General features: G+C 44.1%; 1 protein-coding gene across 6 annotated transcripts in view; it reads right to left on the reverse strand.

The window, feature by feature from the left end:
• Window positions 1-22,959, reverse strand: part of App (amyloid beta precursor protein) — a 216,812-nt gene that overhangs the window by 10,568 nt on the left and 183,285 nt on the right. For 3 of the 6 annotated variants that reach the window (XM_087576824.1, XM_087576822.1, NM_019288.2), the window contains 2 exons: window positions 11,540-11,761; window positions 5,387-5,440 (listed from right to left, as the gene is read on the reverse strand). In XM_087576824.1, the coding sequence (XP_087432950.1) occupies window positions 5,387-5,440; window positions 11,540-11,761 (276 nt within the window). The remainder of the gene's footprint in view (window positions 1-5,386; window positions 5,441-11,539; window positions 11,762-22,959) is intronic. The other 3 variants (XM_087576826.1, XM_087576823.1, XM_087576821.1) reach the window with 1 other exon arrangement.

Raw genomic sequence — 22,959 nt, forward strand, 5'->3', positions numbered from 1 at the left:
GACCACTACCTCGCAAGCAAACAGACTGGAGAAAGTTGAATGTAACGCCTCTGTGGCCAAACAAAACATATGTTTCGGGAGGGAAAGGGAAAAAAAAAGAAATCAATGCTGGTTAAGATGCTGGGTTAAGTTTGTACCTAAGAGACGTTGACTTGGTTTTCGTGTCTGGTTGTTTATCATGTATACTTTTTTTTTTTATGGGCTGTCATTGCTTAAAGAAAAGCAGAATGCCAAGTTTTGAAAACGAACATTAACGACCTGGGAGAACAAATCCGTCCCCTTGGAGCGTTGTTCTAATTGCAAATAAATTATGTTCATGTTTCTATGCTTGGACGCATTGTCAGTCACATAACTTGTTCAGCTAAGAATCCTAGCTCCCTAGCTATACACGGTACGTGAAATCGCTTCACCTGCTGACTCCAGAGGAATGCACAGTGAGCAGAAAGAGCTTCTTTGGGACAAATAGAACTCGTTATCTAAGTCGTCTTTCTCTATACATGGCTGCACGATTCTTGGACCAATTCTCACAGAATTTCATGATTCAAATATTAACTTGAGGCTCTGTAAATATGTCTAAGAAGTTAGAGTGAAGACACACAGAAGAGATGTCCACGTCAGTCGTAGCATTTTCTGAAGTAGTTGTGGTATTCTACTGAATCTGAGGACATGAAGGGCTTTTCAAGCCGCCTCCTCCATGATGTTTCAAATGGAGGCAGGTTCTTAGCACCCATGCGAATTCAAAGGAAGAGACTGGTATGCAGATGCTGGTTCTTGGTTTTGCATATGAGAATGCTTTTGTTTCCTACAGATTGATCTAGCACAGTCTCCCTATTACCTACACCATGGCTGGTTTTATTTAGAGCAAGCCGGGCATCTACCCCTGACACAAGGTAGGTTTGAACAAGTGTGCCAGACATTAAAAGAAAAGCAGTGTGTTCCTGAAGACTCATCTCTCTGGCTTCACATTCTGAGTTCCCGCAACTCCTGTGGGAACTCATTTCCTCTTCTTGGTCTAATGGCTCTTCCAATCTTGTCCATCAGGTATTGTAAAACTTGTCAAACCCCTGCTGACACCGAAAAGCACAAGGTCACGAGCACTGAAAAAGCCAGTCTAGCAGTCAGCATGGCTTCTGCTCAGAGAGTGAGGATGATTTGACAGACCTAGGCAGTGCATGCTAGGTGTGACTCATCACCACCTCTTGTCCAACGGCCCACAATGGTACCCTTGGATAACCCACCCTAAACTGGACTGGTGATGAATGCCAACCTGCTCACAGCGGTGATGGTGAGGCTGTTCTCCCTCACTTCTGGCTCTGGATCACACTTCCCTATTTCCTTCTAGCCGTGCCTTCCTATTCTTCTGTTCTAACTCCCACAACAACCAGCCGCAGTTGTTCAAGTTCCTCCTCAGGTTTTCTTGGCTTGGGTTGTAAGAAACTGTACTTGGCTAGATATGTGAGTATACAACACACCTTTATTATTAATAATTACTTCACAAGATAGGACTTGAAATTCTGTCCTCTGGAGCAGGGGATGGCATGGCATCTAAGTAAGTAGATAGAATGTGGCAGAACTGATGTCAAGGCTGGTTATGACAGGCACCAAATGAAGATTCTTTCTTATTCCTGCTATTGTATTTCTTGGTGTGGGGGAAACCAGCTGCCATGGGAAGGCTCCTGACAACAACCACAAGAGTGCTTGATTTCTGTCAGCTCTAGCGGAACCTTCAGGACACTACAACTTTGGCAATATCTTTACTGTGAGCTCATGGAAACCTAAGCCAGAACCAGCCAGCTCTGCCATATGCTAAAACGCTGGCTGAAAACAGCTGTCAGGAGCTAAATGCTTGCTCTCACAAGCTGCCAGGTTCTGGGGCTACTCCTTACACAGCCATAGGTAACGAATACAAAGGCTTAGCGCTTCCTTCTCTTTCTCACTGTGTTCTATCTGACCTTTAAATTCCTTTCACTGGGCGATCATTTTATTAATTTGGACAAGAAAGACACAATGAAGCTGTAGAGTCCCCTTTCTGTTTCACTTCATTAACTTTTCTTGTTTTCATTCGACAGTCCTTGTCCTTGAACGCTACGTGAAGAACTGCAACCTTCTATTTTTACATACTTAAAAAAAATCACCAATTATTTTCATATTATAACTCACTCTGTTCACCATGCTTCTTGACACTTTTTTTTAAACGTGACAGTGACATGATGCTCTTTAAATCACCCTTGGTTGCTAATTTCCATCTTCCTATAAACATTTATAAAACCTGACCCTACTCCCTCGTTAAAGCAACAGCGATTCTTTCTAATGGATCCTTTCCTTGCCGTATGCAAGTAATAACAGTAGTTAAAAGTTATTCCTGAGATTTTTAAAGGAAACTCTTAAGTAGTCTTCCCTTTTATATCTGGGGGTGTCGAGGCAGAGAGCATAGCACTGAGATGAATAGATAAGTAAGGAAGTCCCCACCACATAAGCCCACGGTATTGTGGAAAGGATGCTGACAATGTTTCTGATGACTGAAAAGGGCAAAAACCAAATTTGCGTAACGTGCTAGCATGCCCGGCATTGCTCACAGTTCGATAGCGTAAGACTCAGCAGAAAGAGTTCCTCTTTCACTGCTGTGCAGCCTGTAATAGCATTTAGGGATGTTCTACACAGTAAGCAATATCATTACAGAGAGATTAACAAAACAATAGGACAATGGAACAAATCGATAGGAAAAGATCTCTGGGAATCACAAAACTAGATTGTGAGGCCTGAGAAGGCTGGGATTGGAGATAATGGAGGGGTAGCCTAACACATCATGTGAAGGGACTGCTGATGTGCCTTCTTATTGTCTATAAGAGTCGGTTTTCCCTGGAAACATTCCAGGAAGAATTAGTAGCTGGGATCGTCACTGTGCCCAGACATCAGCATCATTATTGCTATGGCTCGGGGATGGGGTGGGGTGGGGTGGTGACACTATCCCCTAAAAGTTACAGAATGCTGGGTTTTCAGATACAAAAGAGAAGAAACCATTCTCTTCCTCATGGTGATGTAACAAGGGCGTAGAGGGAGGAGTGAGCCCAAACTCCTTGCTTTCTTTGTGTCTGAGTGACAAGAAAGACTGTCAAAGAGCAATGGCAGAGGGCAAGGGCATCGGATTTGGCAAAGTGGAGTCAAGTGTGTGGGTTCGTAAAGTGCGGCTACAGAGTTACCGGAACACGTAGACAACATAGGAAGGTATTGTCTGAACACGTGGCAGGCTCAATGCCAACACGAAAGTACAGAGAGAGCCTACACCACTCCTCAGACACTTCAAGCAAGTTCCATGTTCATAACTGCAGCTTAGCTGGCTTCCTCACGTCCAGTGTATACTAGCTTCCTCTTCAGAAGCTATTTGCTGAAGAATATGGATATGGGTCTTACAAGGACAAGCCCAGGGCAGTTTCTAATCTGTATGGAACTGATTTCCTCCTCGCCCTTCCATGTGCCTTAAACCTCACCCCCACCTCTCAAAAGCTCCTTTCTAGAGAGTTCCCAGGTTGAAGCACTGCTCTCGTGATAAAATGTCTTTGTGTACCCTCATATAGTCTTGTCCTCCCATCTTTCTATATTTGCAAAGTGTGTTTTTCCCCATTATATTTCAAGCTCCTGGAAGCAGGAACCTTATAACGTATTCCTTTTGAGTCTTCACAGAATTTACAACATTGATCTCTCATGGAGTTAATACTGCTATTGTCGGCTTTCCCTGGCCTATAGAACTCCATGAGTTCTTTTCCCAGAACAGATGACTTTGGCTTGCCAGTGTAGGAAAATGTCTTTAACATGTTAGGTTAACATAAACAGAGTAAGGAGATTGGCTGGTTGCCTGACTATTTGAACAGGAGCAAATACATCCTTATATAATATAGGAATGTAATAAAATCGGCTGGGTGTATGCCTCAATATTACATTTTATGTTTATAGGTAAAAAATGGGTCATCTTTTAAAAATAAAACAGGTAGTGCCATTTAAAAAAGTCTGGAAGATGGGACCGTCTTGAGCTGGTTTTAATTGTGGTGAGAACTGTACTAGCCATGCCCTGGGCTTCAACAGTTGGCAGAATAGCTGGGAATGCCAAATGCTGGATCTCTGGAAGTTTACTTAGTGACACTGTCAGTAAGGAGGATACAAGAGAGCCCAGAGAGTGTACAACTTAAAAATTCAAGGTTCCTTCAAAAGCACTTCAGACAAGACATTCATCACAGCAATGAGATCGGCTGTCAGTGTGTCACGCTGCGATTTCCGTCAGGTGTGTTGAATCACATCATGGACTCAGCCCGATGGCATAAGGACTCTGAAGTGTTTACATAGGACCATGGCCCGCAGTAGCCAAGGCTGGAGACTTGAATGGCAAGAAGAGAGGCAGGGCCATATCTGGTCTTGCAGGGGATACCTCTGAACCAGGAAGCAAAACTTCCTCCCTTTATTGATGTCCCCAAGGCATGTTAACATTGTTCTTGAGTATCTCATGGGATATGGGCACAAAGAAAGCAAACCTGGGAAGGTATGTGCTATTTGGAAGAAAATCTCTCCAGAACATACAGATCCTTCAATTCACCGACTTTCTTTGATTCACTTTGCTGGCCACTCTCAGTGGGGGAGAGGCTGTGTATAGAGTAGACACAAGTGTGTTCTACGTCTCTTGTGGTGAGACATTATTCTTAAGATTAAGTTTAGCCAGAGGCTAAACATAGACTAGGGGGTCAACACACATTTCTTTTTAATCTTGGGAAACTGTATAAAAATAAATATCTATTTTGATAGTGAAGAGATTTGTAACACAGAAAACAAAGGGCTTCTATGCAAAATTATGCATATACATCTGTTGTGTTACTTCAGCCACTGGCTGAGACTAAGTATATACAATCCAGGAAGGACGAAGGGTATTTCTGGGTCTGGAGAAATACCCATAATGATATTTAAAGGAAATCGTGTGTATTTTAGTAACCAACAAAAGTCTAGGGCCACTCAGTGACCCCCATGAATACTAAACAAGGAAGGAAGGAGATGGCTGCAGCAAGAACCAATCTCCACTGAAACCCGCACCTCCTGGGCCTCCACCATCTTTGAGGACAGGGTCCATATCACACTCTCCATTTATTAAAAAGCGAGAAATCAAGAAAAAGAACCCCACGTTTGAGAAAGACTCTCTTTGCGTTTCAAAAGGAAAGCTCTGGAACAAACAAACAAACAAAAAATAGATCACTGTAGGAACTTGGGAGAAGCAAAGAATTTGGAATAATGTTTGGTGCCTACGGTCGTTTTAAATTCTACTCTGCGGAGGCGCTTGCGATCCAGAGAGGCACGTTTGCTGAAGCACAGTGCTGAGAGGAGAGGCGGAATGGGGCGAGTCAGATACCTGGTCGAGTGGTCAGTCCTCGGTCAGCAGCGGGGCGGGCGTCGACAGGCTCAACTGGCGCAGGAAGCAAGAGACAGAGAGCAAATGAGACAAATCAAGATGGTTAAGTGGTGGCTTCTAAACACAGAGCAAGGGGAAGCAATTGCGATAAACAAGTCGTGAAAAAGGAGCAGCTGGGGAAAGCACCTTCGTGAGCTAATCCTGGGCATCAGGGGTGGGAGGGGCACTGCTTCCAGAGGCTTAGCACCGATGATCACCTATGCGTTCCCATAGTTTGTTCATAAAGCACTCACCAGGATGTGCAATAGGATCAAAGAAGAGGGCCGGGGAAGGCGGACTTTCCTCTGGGCTAGGTTAGAGATGGTTTCTTGGCTTTTGATTAGAAATAAAATAGATTATACCCAGCCTGGCAGTAAACCTTAAAAATACCTCCTCCTACAGCTACCCAATCTTATCTTCTTTTACAGTTAATTAACTACAAAGGGATTATTCAATTGCCAGGGGAAATGCAAATGAGTTTATCCTGAGAGCAAGGCTTTGCCATTTAGTGAAGCAAATTCCTTCTGAGTTTAGAGTGGAATAGGTAACCCACAGGTTTCCCCCAGCTCTCCTTTTAAATGGCTGGTTTCCTCAGTATGGATGACATTGGGCCGAGTTGTGTGAAATGAGACCGTTTCCTGTCATCTCTGCTGACAGTCACACTCATCCTTTTGTACACGTGCTGGGACTGATCCAAATAAAACAATGTCCGAGTACAGTAATCCCCCACCTTAGCTCAGCAGCACCAGGCATTCCCAAGGCTGTGTTGTCAGAAAACACTTCCCTGAGCTGATACTGGATTTTGAAGAAATGAGGAAGGGAGAGAGGGCAATCAAGCCTTTAGGATTAACAAGTGGCTGGAGGGTAGGTTAAGGCAAGGGAGGAGGAAGTCCCCTGGCTCAGGTCTGGCGACTGTAAAAGTAAGAAAGCTATCTGAGCATCTGAGCACTGTGGTGGAGGGAAGCCAGCTTGGATTTGATGCCTTGGGGACCAGTAGTTTCAACCATTTAGCTAACAGAGGCTCAAGGCCAAGTGGTGGGTGGTGACCCCAAACCCAAATCCATTCTGAACACAGCACACGTTGGCAGGAATGGTGGCAGGGGACAGAAGGACAGTGAGAGCTGTCTTCATAATACAAGCAAATCGTGTTTCTGAGCACATTAGGAGAATTGGGCACACCAAGAGGCTGACGCGGTCCTGACTTTGCTCGTGTGGAGGCTGGTGCGGTGGTTTAGAAGAAGCGAGGGAGTGGCAGTGATGAAACCCAGAACCAGCGTCTACAGGGCGTGTGACCATGGGCAAACTGCCACCCAAGGCTGTTTCCTATTATGGAAAAATGAAGGGAATAGCACTTGGTCTTTTAGTTGCAGAAAGGACTGATTGTTTTAGAAACGTGCTTCAGAAACTTCCCACCCTGTAAGGTCACATTCATTGAATGTCCTGTTTATTTCAACAACGACACAGACAGTTTCTCTATATTTCATTTCCCATCGCAAATATGAACCGTGATTTCTAGGACCCCCGTAAAACGGAGTTAGCTGAAGGGTGACTATACGTTTATAAATGTCTTGATGACGAGGGGCTAAATGACGCAGCAGTTGCTGGTGTGGCCATCCCAAGCTCCACGCTCTCTGACAGTCATACCTCAGAAAATTACACTTGACTCAGGCTGGCACCAGTATCTGTGACTCACAGCCAGGATGGAGAGCTGGTGGCCTCATAATAACTCACGATTACTATGATAATAATGAAAATGACTCGTGTATGTAAAAACTTAAGACATTATTCTAAGTGCTAGTCATTATACTGGGGTAAGAACATAGTTCTGATAAGTTCCCCTGACCTGAGAAAATTTGATTTATGGTATTGTTTATGATATGAAAATTTTGTTTCCTGTCTACTTATCACTGTTGTTTTGTTTTGTTTTTTTCCCCGGAGCTGGGGACCGAACCCAGGGCCTTGCGCTTGCTAGGCAGGCGCTCTACCACTGAGCCAAATCCCCAGCCCCTTTTTTTCCCACTTTTTTTAATGACCTGAGAATTTGGTACAGGCATGTGCTGTGCTTCGACCAAAGTGCTTCCTCCACTTCCCCAACCCTAATTCCTCCTCCAGCGCCCTCTACTCTTCCCGCCCAACTTCCTGTGTCCTTTCCTTCACCCGTGGGGTCCACTCAGCACTGCCAGCGTGAGTACTGTGGAGAGCCATCTACTGGACCATGGCTGCATCTTTGGAGAGAACCGGTTCCCTGTCTCTCAGCAGCCATCAACTGCCAATGTCCTTAGGTAGGGCTTACGTCACCTCTTCCCTGAAGGCAGCGATGCCTGGCAGTTGGTCCCTGGCTGGTCTCACCTGATTGTCTCAACGATTGAATTCCTTTGCCTAAGTAACTGCCCTGATGTGTCCTAAAAATACTGTTTCACCGCAGTCATCCACACTCTTAACTCTCTCTTTTCTCAGTGAAAGAGAACTAAATGACCCGGCATCTACTGATCTTGACTGTTTTTGTTGAGAAAAACAAGACCCTTCTGATAAGCATTTGAAACTATGCCGGCAAGGGCCTCTTGGACAATGAAAGGAAATCCTTTGAGAACTGTAGGTATTTTTAGCAGCTCAGGGTGTGTGTGGGGGACAGCAGGGATCGTGGGGAAGGGATAGCAGGAGCACAGTATCATACACTTTATTACTTATCCATTTGAAGGACATACTTTTTAGGCTCATGTGAGCCATCTGGAGAATGACCAAGCCTCTCTAACAAGACTCTGTTCCATTAAAAAGGTTTGAAAAGAGCTTTCTATGCCACCCTACGTATATGTTCTCAAACAGCCTTTAAGCAAGGAATGAAGACACAAATTATCTCAGGCTGGACAGTGGCTGGGGAGGCTCAGTCATGTGAGCAGTCACACAGCAGAGCCATAATGGTGTGTCAAACCTGTCATTAGGAGTGGAGGGTAAACCCTGGCTACTATCCCATGGAGAATGTGGTGTTTAGTCCCTAGACTAAGCAAAGAGAGGCATGACTGCCATTTAGTGGGAGAGGATCCAGTGCACTGAATGTTGTATGCAGGGTCATTGCAACAACCCACACCCTACATGGTTCTCTTCACACTGGATATGAGGGGTTAATGATAATGTGAATCCAGAACCCACTTCGGTTCTATTTATGAATTCATTGTTTCTTTATAGTTTTGTGTGTGCATGGTGTGTGCATGTGTTGAGTGGTGCACACACAGGTGCACAAGTGTGTGCACTGGTGTTTGTCCATGCACAAGGCAGGGCTTAGTGTATCTTGCTCTAACACTCTATCTTATTGCCTTGAGACAGGGTCTCTCACTGAGACTGGAGCTGGCAGTTTCATACAGGCTCTCTGCATGGTGAGCACTCAGGATACACACCTATGTCTGCTCCCAACACAGGAATTATACACAGGATATGTGCTGCCGTGGTTGAATTTCTTTTTGGGGGGCCGGGGATCTACCTATGTTTGCTCCCAATAGTGGAAATGTATATGTATATGTATATGTATATGTACATATTGGAGAATCAAAGTCAGGACTTCAGGTTTGCAGAACAATTGTTCTCACCCACTGAGCCATTTAACCCCTGCAGTTCTTAGTGGGTGTTACTGAGTAAATAAAGAGAGAACTGTATTATTTCTAAATGCTACTTGCAACATTATTGCATTTTGCAACATTGTTTTGCCAAGAAGACTTAGCCAGTCCCTTGTAGGCTGGGAGTGATAGTTTGTAGTAGAACTCTTGCTTACCATGCACACATCCCAGGTTCACCCCTCAGACTGTCAAGCTCAAATAGACCAAACAAAGTATTAATTGTTGAAAAGGCTTTTCAAAATATCTGCTCTAATGGGGTATTGGGACTAATAAAGGTGAGACCCATCCCTCAAGACTTGGAGAAAATAAAGACTCATGTCCCCTGGGATATAAAGTTAGGCTGGTGTTGTAGACTGAATAGACGGCACCCATGTTGTAGTTAAACCCTTGTATTGACTATGTTCCTGATCTCGCCTGTTACTGGAATATGACACTGTGCTGTTAATTATTAGCAGGTGTGTGTGTGTGTGTGTGTGTGTGTGTGTGTGTTATGCCTGTACATGTGTATGGAGGCCAGAGATCAACCCCAGGTGCTATGACTCAAGAGCCATCCATCACAAGGCCTCTGGGAAAGAACTTACCAAGTAGGCTAGGCTGGCTGGGAAGTGTGCCTGAGGGGTCTATCTATCTACCTTCCCAGAGCCACCATGCCTAGCTTTGTACATAGACTGTGGGACTTAAACACAGGTCTTCATGCTTGTAAGTCCAAAACAGTTTACTAATTGATTGCCCCAGCCCCAGTAGCACGTCTTTAACAAGGATGCCTGTGTTCGATGAAACCTGGGCACTATTATACTGAACGTTGAGCATATATCCAGACTCACTTAAATCAAGGTTTTACCTGGATATCTTGGCAATCCTCTAGAGTATCAGTGGGTAGGTGTGAGGTGTGAGGTGTGTCCACACGTGTGCATACACACATACATTGTTTCCTAAGGCTCATGTGACAGTATGAGCTATTCCTATTAAGAGCCAGCCTCGTGAGCACTGGGCTTAGAAAATGAGGCTGTACAGTTTTTACATACCCATCTCATTAGAGATTATGAAGGGGGTAACAATGACAGTAAAGCCCCAAATGTACCTATATAATACCACGAGGCAGAGAAAATCAAATGACCTACTCTTTCTGGTTTTGTTTTGTTTTGTTAGGATAATTTTAACAAATGGGAAAGTCAGTTATTTCTACCCCATAAATGACATTGATGTTTTAATTGATAGTATTTGATATAATCATGCCTATAAGTTGCCTTTGTTTTCCAGGTTGAAGAAACAAATCAGGTCATTATGCTGTGACGAAAGCCTACGCAATGATTTCTGCAGTCTGTCTTCAAAAACTGCTCACTCACCAGACATGGTGGCACACACCTTTAATTCCAGCAGAGGCAGGCAGAGCTCTGAGTTGGAGGCCAGCCTGGACTACAAGTGAGTTCCAGGATAGCCACAGCTACAAAGAGAGACTTGCCTCAAAAAAAGAACCACAAACACCAAAATCAAACGAATACACCAAAACCCAACAAAACAAAAAACTCATCCTGTTTGCTCAGTGCTTTTACACTGTGAGGATCCCGTTGCCTTGTTGGAAAGCATTCTTACTTTCAACAAATCAAGGTAATTTGTGTGCTTGCAATTTGCACAAGGAACAAGGCAAAATGGCAAAACAAACTAAAAGATGCCGTTTCCTAAACGGGTACTTCTAAGTCCCTGTGGAAGAACTTCATCGCCCACGTGTACAAATTCATCCGTCGAGAAATCGTTTAGTGTGATACTGCTTTAGTTCTGAAGCAAGCTTGCTTCATTCATTCTACTTCTGCATTCATTACGTTCTCTCATGTGAGAACCCATCGCTGAGGAAGATTATCTCAGCGTTGGTCTACTTCACTGTACGAGGCCCTGTCAAAGCTTCTCTCTGGTGGGGGGGAGTGTCAAACTGTCTGCCCTAAATTTGGTCACCCTTTTCATTAAAGGTGGATATTCTGGGCAAAGGTGAGAATTGCAAGTCAAATCAAATCAATTTCATGGAAGCAATAAGATACTTCTCAGTGAGAGTGTTTTTAAATAATTATTTCCAGGTGTCTTAAATTCCGGCACACGGGAGGCAGAGGCAGGTGGGTTTCTGGGAGTCCAAGGCTGTGCCTCTCTAGTTCTCTGACTCTATTTGCCCCCTCCCAACCCCCCCCCCCCAGGAATACATGACTTGCTATGTGTTTCATTACCTACTTTTATTTTAAGAATGGGGAAACAACTTAGGTATTGTTCTTACTTTGTGTATATGTGTGCAGATGGCAAGTGTCTGTCTTGATTGTTCTGCACCTTAGAAACTGAGGCAGGGTTTGTCAATCTAGTATAAAGCACATGTGTGTGCAGACACACACACATAGACATACACACACACACAGACACACACACACAGACACACACACACAGACACACACACACACACACACACACACACACACACACACACACACACCCCAGAAGGCTTTTGGCTCTAGCTAGGGACTCTTACCTTCATTTTCTGTATTGGCTGGCACAGAGTCCACCCCAAAAGGATGCCACGGTTGGAGATCATCCAGGCTGAATTCGCCATTCACGGGAAGGAGCTCCACAGTGGTCTTCGTTTCAGTCAAAGAAGGCATGAGAGCATCGTTGCCGTAACTGATTCTGGGTTCACTGATCATGTTGGCTAAGACGTCGTCGGAGTAGTTCTGCTCCTTCTGAAGCAGCTCGTCTAAAGAAAAACCAAGGCGTCCTTGGTTAATGTGTGTTTACAACGGCCAACGAAAGCTTCATCAGCAATTCCTACTATGTGCTATGTGTGACTGAGGCGTCACTTGGCAACAACTGCAGGTCAAAACTAAGCACCTTAAGGAAAGTCACAGCCAGCAACTGTCCAGATGGGCTGCTTTGAGCCTGTGGAGACTGGCAGAGGGATGACCCTGCTGCTGATCCCCTCTTCTGGAGGTGAAGACCTGGAGGAGTAACTGCCCTTTCCTTTCCACAGACTCCCCATGTATCCGGTGGTCATGAAGGAATCTACAGCATGCTGTGATGTGGTACTGGGATGGAGTGCTAACAGCAGGGCATGGAAGTAGGCAAGGTGCAGTCTGGGAACCAAGATATATTCTCCACGCCCACCTTCTGTGAACATGTGGGTGGGTGAGCCTGCTCCGTTCAGTCATCCCCTTGGCTCTGAAAACAGCAGTCTTCCCCAGATGCAGCAGGGGCTAAAAAGATACACTTAGTCCTTCAAGGTATACTCCTGTGGACACTGAAGGATGCTAATTCTCTGGGCTAATCTTCTATCTCTGCCTCCCAGCATCACACATGTGACTCAAGATAAAAGCTCCTGACTTTCTTTTCTGTAGCTTCTATTCCCCCCGCCTAAAAAACCCCAACTTTATGGAATATAGCTGATCTACCTAAAGACCTGAGAGTCCAGTGAAAAATCCTCCCATCCTTCCATTATTAAAATAGTTTACTGGGGAAAAGGAAAAATATAATATATTATAATGAGTGTAGCTGCCACTATCACCAAAACCCCACCCCCCAAAAAACCCAGATGATTTGCAACTCTCCTATTAATCTTACAAAAAACTCACCTGAGAGTTTAGTTATAGCTTCTTAAAAATCAGAGGCCCATTGATCTTATGGTATTAATATTTGGTTAATTAAGTGTGTTACTAGTCATGCCTGTGTCAAACAGTTTACTGAATTATATTTCAAGCCATTCACCAGTTAATATATCAATGCTGAAGAAAATAAAGAAAATTAAATCTGGGTTTATATTCGACTTGGAACATTTTACTATCATCCTTTAAATTCTCTTTTAAGTGGACAAAAAAAGCAAACTTACTGGAAAAATTAAAATTCCGCTCAAATGTGTACCCATTAAAACAATTTAAAGGGACAGTATTAAAGTACACGATTAATATCTTCCTGTAGAGTCAGTTTTATTACAGGAGATTATTTTAAATGATAGAACTCCTAGCAAATTAGTCCTTTTGAAGTCTAATTTGAGTTATAATATATACCTACTCAGCGTGGCACTGATCTAAAATTCAATATTTGATGCGTGCAACGACCTTTCCCACACAGATAAAAGGCCCTCATTAGACTTCTGCTAGATTTTTTCATGTCTTATCAAGTCAAGGTAATGGCCAATAACTTGGCCAACATCTGATTTAATAAATTAAGTGGGCATTTCTTTTATATAAATCTTATGCTTTGACTGGTTAGCATTTACTACCCTGAAGTCAAGATAGTCTGGAATAATTATTGGTGCCCACATGTCCGCCTTGAGAGGCAAAAACCCAGCTGGGAGGGAGCTCTTGGCTGCTCGAGGTCTCTGTGGCATTTAGTACCATGCACTTCCTGGGCTTTGAAACCTTACATTGTCTGGCTGTTTCCCCATAATGCCTCAAAATGTTGGCCCCCTCCTTAGAAAGAAAGAAGAAAGAAAGGAAGAAAACTAAGCAAGCTCTGTGTCCTTAACATTTTCTTTTTATATTTCTTTCTACAACTTTCCCCTTCGAAAATGTCACCCATGCTTGAAAATGTAAAGATCTCCTTCATGTGACAGCACTGAAATGATATTTCTTCATGACTGACTCTTCTTTTATTCTACATATTCTGAGAATGTGGAGGGTATAAGACCTGGAGCCTTCCTCTTGGACTACAGATTTGGTTCTTTTCTCCCTCCTGCCTTCCCATGCTAGTTAGGGCCTCAGAACTGTCCACGACACATACTTAACACTACTGACAACATTGGGATGTCTAATTCTGAATCCTCTCCCTGTTCTGTGACCTCCCGCCGGTTTTACTTGATAATCATAGCTGAGGACTTACTGCCTTAATATGAATGTCCCTTAAATTTATTCCCCAGTGAAGTAACAATACACTGGGTTGTGTGGGGTTTGCAGATGGGATTAGGTGAAGGCTCTCATTGTTATGAATGGAGTAGGGCTTGGTCTCTCTGGAAGGTACAGTAACAAGTCACCACTCTGAATAAGGGAAGCTTGAGTTCTGACTGTGAGAAACAAATGTTCATTTTTATAAATTACCTAGGCATAGTTACTGGCTGTTTGCTGTTGTTGTTTTAGTTGAAGACAAGAGTCTCACATCTCATGGAGTCCAGGCTAGCCTCAAACTCTACGTAGATGAACCGGTCATCCTCCATGGCCCAATTCTAAGATTTCAGGAGTCTACCACCACACTGAGAGCTCAGATATTCTTTTTTTTTTCCTTTTTCTATTTTTTTTTTCCGGAGCTGGGGACCGAACCCAGGGCCTTGCGCTTGCTAGGCAAGCGCTCTACCACTGAGCTAAATCCCCAACCCCTGAGCTCAGATATTCTTAATGCAATATGAACTGACTGGTTTCTGCTCTCCTTACCAATCTGCATTTGACTGCTTTCCCTAGATCTTTCCTAGATACTAAGGCATGACTCCTCCCCATTTCAATGAGTCCCCATTGTGTATCGAGTTAATTCAAGACACTAGGGCCGCTCAGTGTTCCTAGGGCCCCCCCGCCCCTGCCCCCCGCATATCTTCAGCCTTGTGAGTTACAATTCCTTCCTGTCTCCAGCATAGCTCTTGAGCGGTGATACCGCACAGGGTGGGTTGTCATCCTGAGAGTGCTGACTTGAGAGAGCAGATCAACCATAAGCCTTGCATCTGGGAACATTGACTTGTAACTGCATTAGCCCTACACAGTGGACATTGTCTCCAATAGCAGACATACACACATATTTAAAAAAAATCACCGAAATCCCCTCAAAACAAAACACCTACAAAATCCCCACAAAACACCTACTAGGAAATTTATGTGAAAAGTTGAAATATTCAAGAAAAGCAACATGTTCAGTTGAGAGAAAAACCCCTTGGTACAAGTAGCAGGAATCCATATTATTACCTCAATTTAACATAGAAAATTTAAAAATAACCACTTCCGGCTATGTCATTTGGAACAAGGGACTCGGTATGCTCCTAAGGGCAGAGCGCTGGATAAATTCGACAGGATTACCATTACCACGGTAGGACTCTACTTTGTGATCATAAAATGTTCAAGACAGCCGGCTACTTTGTGATTAAGGGCTCAGGGTTTTACCACTGGAAAATGCACTGGCACTGGGCCATTGTGCCTGTGACCAACAGAGCAGGGACCAGAGTGACTGTTTCACTGCCCGTTCTGAGCTTTGATCCCGTCGTGAGGCAAACCCACAAGAAGCCATTTTCTACTGTGCTGGCCATAGCGCTGACAGGTTATACTTTTATTTGAATTAATTTAATATTTTATCCCAATTTGATGGCCTATATTGAAGATCACTGAAGCCTTTAAATATCTAAGCTTGCCAATAGCTGTATTAAGCTAAGAGACAACTTGTATTCATTGTCCCAAGACTCCCCTTTCTCCTTCTGGACAGCGACTTGTTATCAGCTAACATTACATCAGTTACTTCTGCAGTGAAGAATCGTCTGTAATACCCAGACACTTGAGTTTTTGAAGGTTAAAGCAGGAATATTTAATTAAATCCAGTGATGGTAATTTTTCACTTATGGTTCCTGTAATGGGTGTGAATTCACACACACACACACACACACACACACCCCACACACACACCACACACACACACACACACACACACACACACACACACACACACACACACACACTCACAGAGTGAACCCTATCACCTTCCTCTTTCAAAAATGCTTTGATTTATGTAGGCAAACCAAGCTTAGAGTAAACAGGAAAGTGGGGTGGGGGAGGGGAGGGCGAGCGCCACCACTTAGCTATTGTGGAAAACATTCAAGATACTTCAAGGAAAGCAACATCAAACGAGAGTCACAATGATTCATCTTCAAATGATTTCAAACTTTTTTTTTCTTTGTGGATAGAAAAGATGTTCATGATTATTTGTTTCTTAGGGAAACAGCCCTGAAAAAGGTCTTCGGGAGGAGGGAACACAGGAATCCTACATATTCCACCGCATTGTCTCCTTATAACTATTAAATGACACATCAGTCAAGTAATTTTCCAAATCTTAAGGGGTACATTTCAAGTTTTTAAAAAATAAAATTTATAGTCATTGAGTCAATCTTTCTACAAGCTTCATAGTTACTGGTAATTAATTACTGACTGATGCCTTCCGTATCCTGGACGTACTAAGGATTTTTTTAGTTTTCATATAAATGAGGAGTTACCTTAGCCTTGTCTAACAAGGTCATGAAGGACTTGGTTTAGAGACCACTGAGCCAATGGTTGATCAGGCTTTCCCTGTTTTTTTTTTTTTTTTTTTTTTCCTAGAACTGAAACTTTATTGACATTATAACTGTCTTAATTCTGATCTTTGTGAAACAATACCGATCTCTTACCTCTATCAAAATGGGACTTTCTTTTTAATTTTGTTTAACATGGGATTCTCCTAAAAATGGTTTTAAGCTTTTATATATCTGCTGGCTGCTCCACACACTGCATTCACTGCCACACACTGCATTCACTGCCCCTCGGCCTCCAGGTGCACTGGAAGTAGGGCTGTAATGTTTCCCCATCAAAGGCTCCACTATAAATCAGCCACCATCCATTCTAGGCATTTTGCCCATATTAGAACTATGAGATCAGATTTAATTTTCCAACCAGAGCTTGTGCATGTCTAACTCTTGGCTCAGACTATTAGTGTGATGCTGTTATTAATGTCCTTGTGGCTTCTGAAACTCCTTAAGGCTGTGTTCCTTAGCCACAAGATTCCAGGTGGCTGGGTGACAGTTTCTGGAGCTCTGTCCCTTAAATTCTGTCATGTAAATTGGAGCTCAAGCCGTAGGTGTCCATTGGGCATCTTGTTGGAAGTACAGAATTATGGCATGTGTCCTAAAGTTTTTAATCCCAGCACTTGGGAGGCTGAGACAGGAGGATTTCAAGTATAGGGCTTACCTAGGGTACATAGCAAGTTTGAGGATCTCCCCGGTTGCACAGTAAAATTTTGTCTCAGGAAGAGAAAAGAAATGCAGACTCCTAGTGTCCCTTCCACTCCTTGGATGTAGGGTAGTAAATCTGCATAACTAGAGGACTCATTTGTGACAGTTGTCACTTGTGGTGAAGTCTGAGAGAACTAGAGCCACAAGACACGCATGAGCATCACTGTTCCTGTCACCACAGACAGACCAGTCTGCAGAGAGAACGTCAACGAGCAGCTAGGAAGCACCATCACCAGGAGAAGACGCATCATCCAGGACTGTGGGATGATGTCATCACGCAGGTGAGGCAGGTACAAGATAGAATGAGGCCTGTCATTGGACGAGAAGGAAGGTGGCGGGAGAAAAGTTTGAGGGATGAGGAGGAGACTGGAGGAGACAGCAGAGAAGGCACCGAGAGAACATGGAGGCTGATGTTAAGATTCCATGCTGTACCTTTACAGGTTGTTACGAATATTCTTAAGGGATGTATGTTGAGGTGGGCAATTATATCTTATCAATTGGATCAGAGGTTATTGTGTTGTGTGTTCTTTCTTGTGGAGAATTGAATTTTGGAGAATGTGTAGCAGCAGAGACACTGGGATGCCACAGAGTTGGGATGTATGTTTCTGGCAAGATATCTACCAGATATCTTAGGGCACCATGGTGCCGGATCTAGTGGAGGTAAAAGAAAACCATTTAATATAATTTTATAACAACACAGGACACCTCCAGAAAAATCTCAGGCTTCAAAGCTAACACTCAAGGCCACATTTCTGCACCAGGATGGCCCAGAAAAACTGAAAATAGCCATGATTTCCTTCTTTGTGACATCATTTATTAAGCAGGAAGGGGAAGCCCAGATGTTTTGGGGAAGCAGGTTGATGCTTCCTAGTCCCCGAGAATAAGAATGTAAACCCAAGAAAGTACCAGGCCACACTTCATTAATGACTTTTCCCAGAAAGGAGGAATATTAATGCACTGTGGACACTTTGCAGACCAGCCTGGCTGGAAAGACTTAGCTTGGCTCCGTGAAGCAGCAGCTAATAGGGATGCTGGCTTGTGGGGGACATACCGAGTCTTCCTATGGTTACCATATACTTTCTGACTATGTATAAACCATAGCTATCTCCAGTGCCATGGTAGGGCTACCAAGAACTTGAGTCCTGCTATAGCATCTTGAAAACAACAAAGACCCTCTACCCTCCTGACACTGTCCACATCTAAGGCCTTCATAACTACTCGCTGGCTCATTTGGTTCCCATAGCAACCCCCATTGAGAACAGAATGCACAAACGTCCATTCTGAGGAGGTTTAAAATTAACAAGCAAAACATGCTAGCACACGCTTGTGATACTAGCACTCGGGAGGCTGAAACTGGAGGATTGTATGTTCGACACCAGCTTGGATATGTAGTGAGTTCCCAGGCATCGTTACGTATGGAGTGAGATTATGTCTCAAAATAAACAATGCGTAGATACATACATATCGAGAAGCAGAACGGACATCATAACTGAAACCCGAGTGCCTCAGTTTCTGATGCAATCCTCTCATCAGCCTATGAAAATTTCCACGTTATTTAGAAAGAGATTATTATTTTTTCTACCAAAAGAATAAACTAAGGTAAAAGAGGTTAAAGGTGAGGCTTCGCGTGGGTAGAGCGGCAAAGGCAGGTGACAGTGCCTGAAGCTGCTGTCCAGCATTTTTGTTTGCATGAGCCATTCCCAGCAGCAGTCGGGTTTTCCCCGAGAACTCTCACTGTCTTTCACTTCTTTAAACGTCCATCTCATGAAATGCTGTGTGAATTGCTGTCTGAATGTGGAAGATCCCCCACAGCCTCATGGATTCGAACACTTGGTTTATCCCTGGTGCTGTCAGGGAAGTTTGCTCGCACTTTTGGAGGTAAAGCCTCACAGAAGAAGGAAGTCAGCCCCTGAGGGTGGGTCTTGGGACTTTGTAGTGAAGTCTTACTTCCTGTTCCCTCTCTGCTTCCTGACTTTGCATATGAACGGTTTGCAATGTGAACAGTGGCCCCCTGACACCATGTCTTCCCCTTCATGATGGGCTATATCATCTCAAACCGGAAGCCAAACCCAACTCCTTCCTCCTTAAAATTATTTCTTAGATGTTGTCCCTGCGATGAGAAAAGTAACCAATTCAAGTGGGGTCTGTTTGGTTGCCATGGGAACTCCCACTACCCTCCAATACCCTACTTCACATTTGAAGGAAGTCAAACAATCTGAATTTGAGTTGCGCTCTAACCACCAAATATCCTTTTTTGTGCCTAGTGAAGTGGAGTGAGCAGGTTACCTCAATGGCTGAGAGGGAATTAGCACTGTAGGACTGTTTCCCAAGCGGCAGGAGGGGGATGAGGGGGAGACATCTATAGATATCATCATATAGCAACGAGTTCCCACAAACCTACTTTACCTCAACGTCCAGAAAATTAGGGCAGCTCTTATACTTTGAGCTACACTATCCATCTCTGAGAATTGCCCAGGGTCTAAGTTCAGATTCACGTCTAAACCGAGGTTTACTTTTGTTTACAAGTTTCCTGGCCACAGAGTTTCAAGTAGGGGTGTGTTTGGTCCACTTATGACAGGCAACTGTCCCTAGGGTGAATTCACACAAGGCTGTACATCACTTGTGAAAAGTATTCCTTACTGCAAGTGACATTTTCCTGACATATCGTCTGGTCTAGACTGAACTTTCTGAAGAAGTGCCTTTACCTTGAAGAGGAGTTTCCTTGTGGCTTTCAAAATTCCTACATCAAACAGACTCGGTTCTAGCAACTGCATTAGCCAGAAATCAAGATGAAAACACAGCCAGGCTCCTTGGCCTTGGCGAGAGGATTAAAAAGCTTCCCTTCCCCTGTTTATTTATGGAACTTGTGCCAAGGTCCTGATCTTATTTCCAACCACTTCAGGGGGTCTTAATTTCCCAGGGATGTCAGCAACCAGAGGCACTGTGTAACGGCTGGTTCTGTGTGTCAACACAAGCTGGAGTTATCACAGAAAAAGGAGCCTCAGTTGTGGAACTGCCTCCCTGAGACCCAGCTGTAAGGCATTTTCTCAATTAGTGATCAAGTGGGGAGGACCCAGCTCATTGTGGGTGGTGTTGTCCCTGGGCTGGTGGTCTTGGGTTCTATAAGAGAGCAAGCTGAGCAAGCCAGGGGAAGCAAGTCAGTAAGTAACATCCCTCCATGGCCTCTGAATCAGCTCCTGCTTCCTGACCTGCTGGAGATCCAGTCCTGACTTCCTTTGGTGATGAACAGCAATGTGGAAGTGTAAGCTGAATAAACCCTTTCCTCCCCAGCTTGCTTCTTGGTCATGATGTTTGTGCAGGAATAGAAACCCTGACTAAGACACGCTGACTGCCCAGTTTACACACTACAGCACTGGTCTTTGAAAGAAAGTTTTGTGGGCTAAAGTTCTAATTCTCATACATTTAAATTATATGGATGTGCTTGCTTTGAAAATGAATCACATGGTGAAAAATATACCACTAAGAAATCATTATACCCTTTAACTTACTTTTTTTTTTTTTTAAATGGGTATTTCCCAGGTATGGTGACCCACGACTGTAATACTAGCACTCGGGAGGGGTAAGGCCAAGAATCAGGAGCTTAGGGCCAACCTGGGCTGTATGGGGAGACACTGTTTAATAGGTGCCAATCTTTATAAAAGTGGGTGTCTTCCTCTAGTCAGTTGTTAGGGAAATGGCATCGTAGGGCTCTTAACACATGCAGATGTAAACTACGCAGTTTTTGCAAACAAAACCCCAAATGTGGTCTTTATATAGTGACTATCACAGAACATTTCTTCCAGACAATCTTCATCCCCAAGAAACTGTTTCTTCACGTTCTGGGGATCCAGGGACTCCAGTTGCCCTGGGCGGTTGAGATGTGCACTGTTAGGGCTAAGGCAAAGGATTCTTGATGCAATCATTCCATGGGATTCTCTCCATGCTGCTACTGAAGCTTAACCTCTGTGACCAATGTGACCCTGCCATATTCTCGAAGGAAGGAGACATGTGGGACTAATGACGCAGTAACGATTCGTTCAGTGCAAAGTAAGTAAATAAATGAACGAATAAACAAGTAAATAAACGAAAAAGTAAAGACGGAAGGGCTAAGGGCATTAGCGATGTTTTCACTTTAAACCACAGGCCCGGCAGCTGTTCTTCAGCCCTCATTTTCTTCTTTAATTTTTATGGCCATGGAGAACGCCATCTTTGAGACGACTGAGGCATTACCGGCAGTACAGGTTTATTAGGTTTGGGGACACACAAATACGGACTCATGGGGGATGGATAATTCTTTGCAGTTAGATTCCGCACGCAGTCCTTAATTTTCGGTTTACTGGAAGGCTCTTTGGGCATACTTGGTGTTGATGTATAATTGCTTAAAAATCAAAGGTCAGCATATTTATATTAGCATCACCGACTACTTTGAAAAACTAATTTAAAATGAAGTTTTCACTTGTATCTATTTCATAGAATCAGGCTGCAGCCTGGTTGGGCACAGAGTCCCCTGGTTCTTCCTAGGCTCCTGTAGGGTGTTCTGGGCATTGTTACCTGGGTTTCTTTCCTCCCCACTTGAGCTCCGAGCCACCTCTGAGACAGCTAATAGAAGGGAAACCAGCCTCATTACATCTACAGAGCACCAGGCCCTGACGAATGCACAAGGTTTTCTTTGAGGTGAGTGAGTCACATACACAGCCATGACTGACTCAGCCACACGTGCGTTGGAGTTCTGCAATGGTGTGCAACAGTGTGCGTCTTCAAACACACAAGAGACTGAAGGAGAGGGTGGCCATGCTGTCATGGCCACGGGACTGCTGTTTGTAGCTGTGCAGCTGCAGACAGCTCTTCAGTAGGAACGCTCAGTGTGGTTTCCATGACTATTGTCCCTTATAGTGGGGTCCTGTGCTGCGTTAACATAAATGCAGCTAGGCAGTGGCCCCAGCTCACAAGTGCTCTCCCTCAAACTCGGAAGAGAACTCTGCTTGGCCTGCATAAGACCGCAGCAGAGGAGCAGAGTGGGAATCACGCTGCTGTGCTAGGAAGAGAGCTCAGTACAATGGATTCCAAGTGATGTGTGACTGCAAGCCTACTGTATTCAGGAGGGTGAGAAAAATGGGTCGAAAAATGGTGAGGTCCCAGTAGAAAGGAAGATTCCAATATCTGTAGACAACGTCACAGAGAGACCCTAAAAGATATGCTGATAAATAGGGGGTCAGTGTGGAAAATGTGCCTACATACACAAATCATCACAATGGAGCATGGACGACTTCCCTACACACAGTATGTGTCTGTAGGCATGATGGCTCATTTTAAATGCTAATGTATGCATATTTAAAAAACCCTAAACACATCCAGTATACTCTTCTGTTCAGTGGCCTGCTTGTCTTCAACACAATCTTGCTTTCCATCGAGCAGTCCTAGCTGTGGCGATGGCCCTTTCTCTCCTGCAGAAACCTATTCACAGGGTCCCTTAACATTGCACAGGGAGACTGAGGAATAGCACTGTCAACTTGATAGGCTCTGGAATTACCAAGGAAACAAGTCTCAGATTATTTAGATTAGTTAACTTCCAGGATGAGTTCTTTTTTCATTAGGTTAACAGAGGGTAGACCTACCCTAAATTTGGGGAACACCTTTCTCTGCTTGGGTCCTACTGGGCCTAAGAAGGAAGTTAACCTGAACCTGACCACTCGCCACCCTCTGCTTCCTCATCGTGTGTGTCATGTGACCAGCTCCCTCATTCTCCTGCTGGCATGACTGTCCTGCCTTGATGAATTGTGTCCTTGAACTGCAAGCTGAGATAAACCTTTTCTCCCCTAAGCTGCTCTGGTCAGGGGACTTTGTCACAGCAACAGAAAAAGTAAGATAGCGTCCCAACCTGGAAATAGCAAGTACTAAGTAAGCATTGAGGGTTGGGCAGGGGAGGGAATCTACCTGTCTTTAGGAAGGCGCCC

This window comes from Rattus norvegicus, chromosome 11, assembly GCF_021556685.1.
Source record: "Rattus norvegicus strain SHRSP/BbbUtx chromosome 11, alternate assembly SHRSP_T2T, whole genome shotgun sequence".
NCBI classification, from domain to species: domain Eukaryota; kingdom Metazoa; phylum Chordata; class Mammalia; order Rodentia; family Muridae; genus Rattus; species Rattus norvegicus.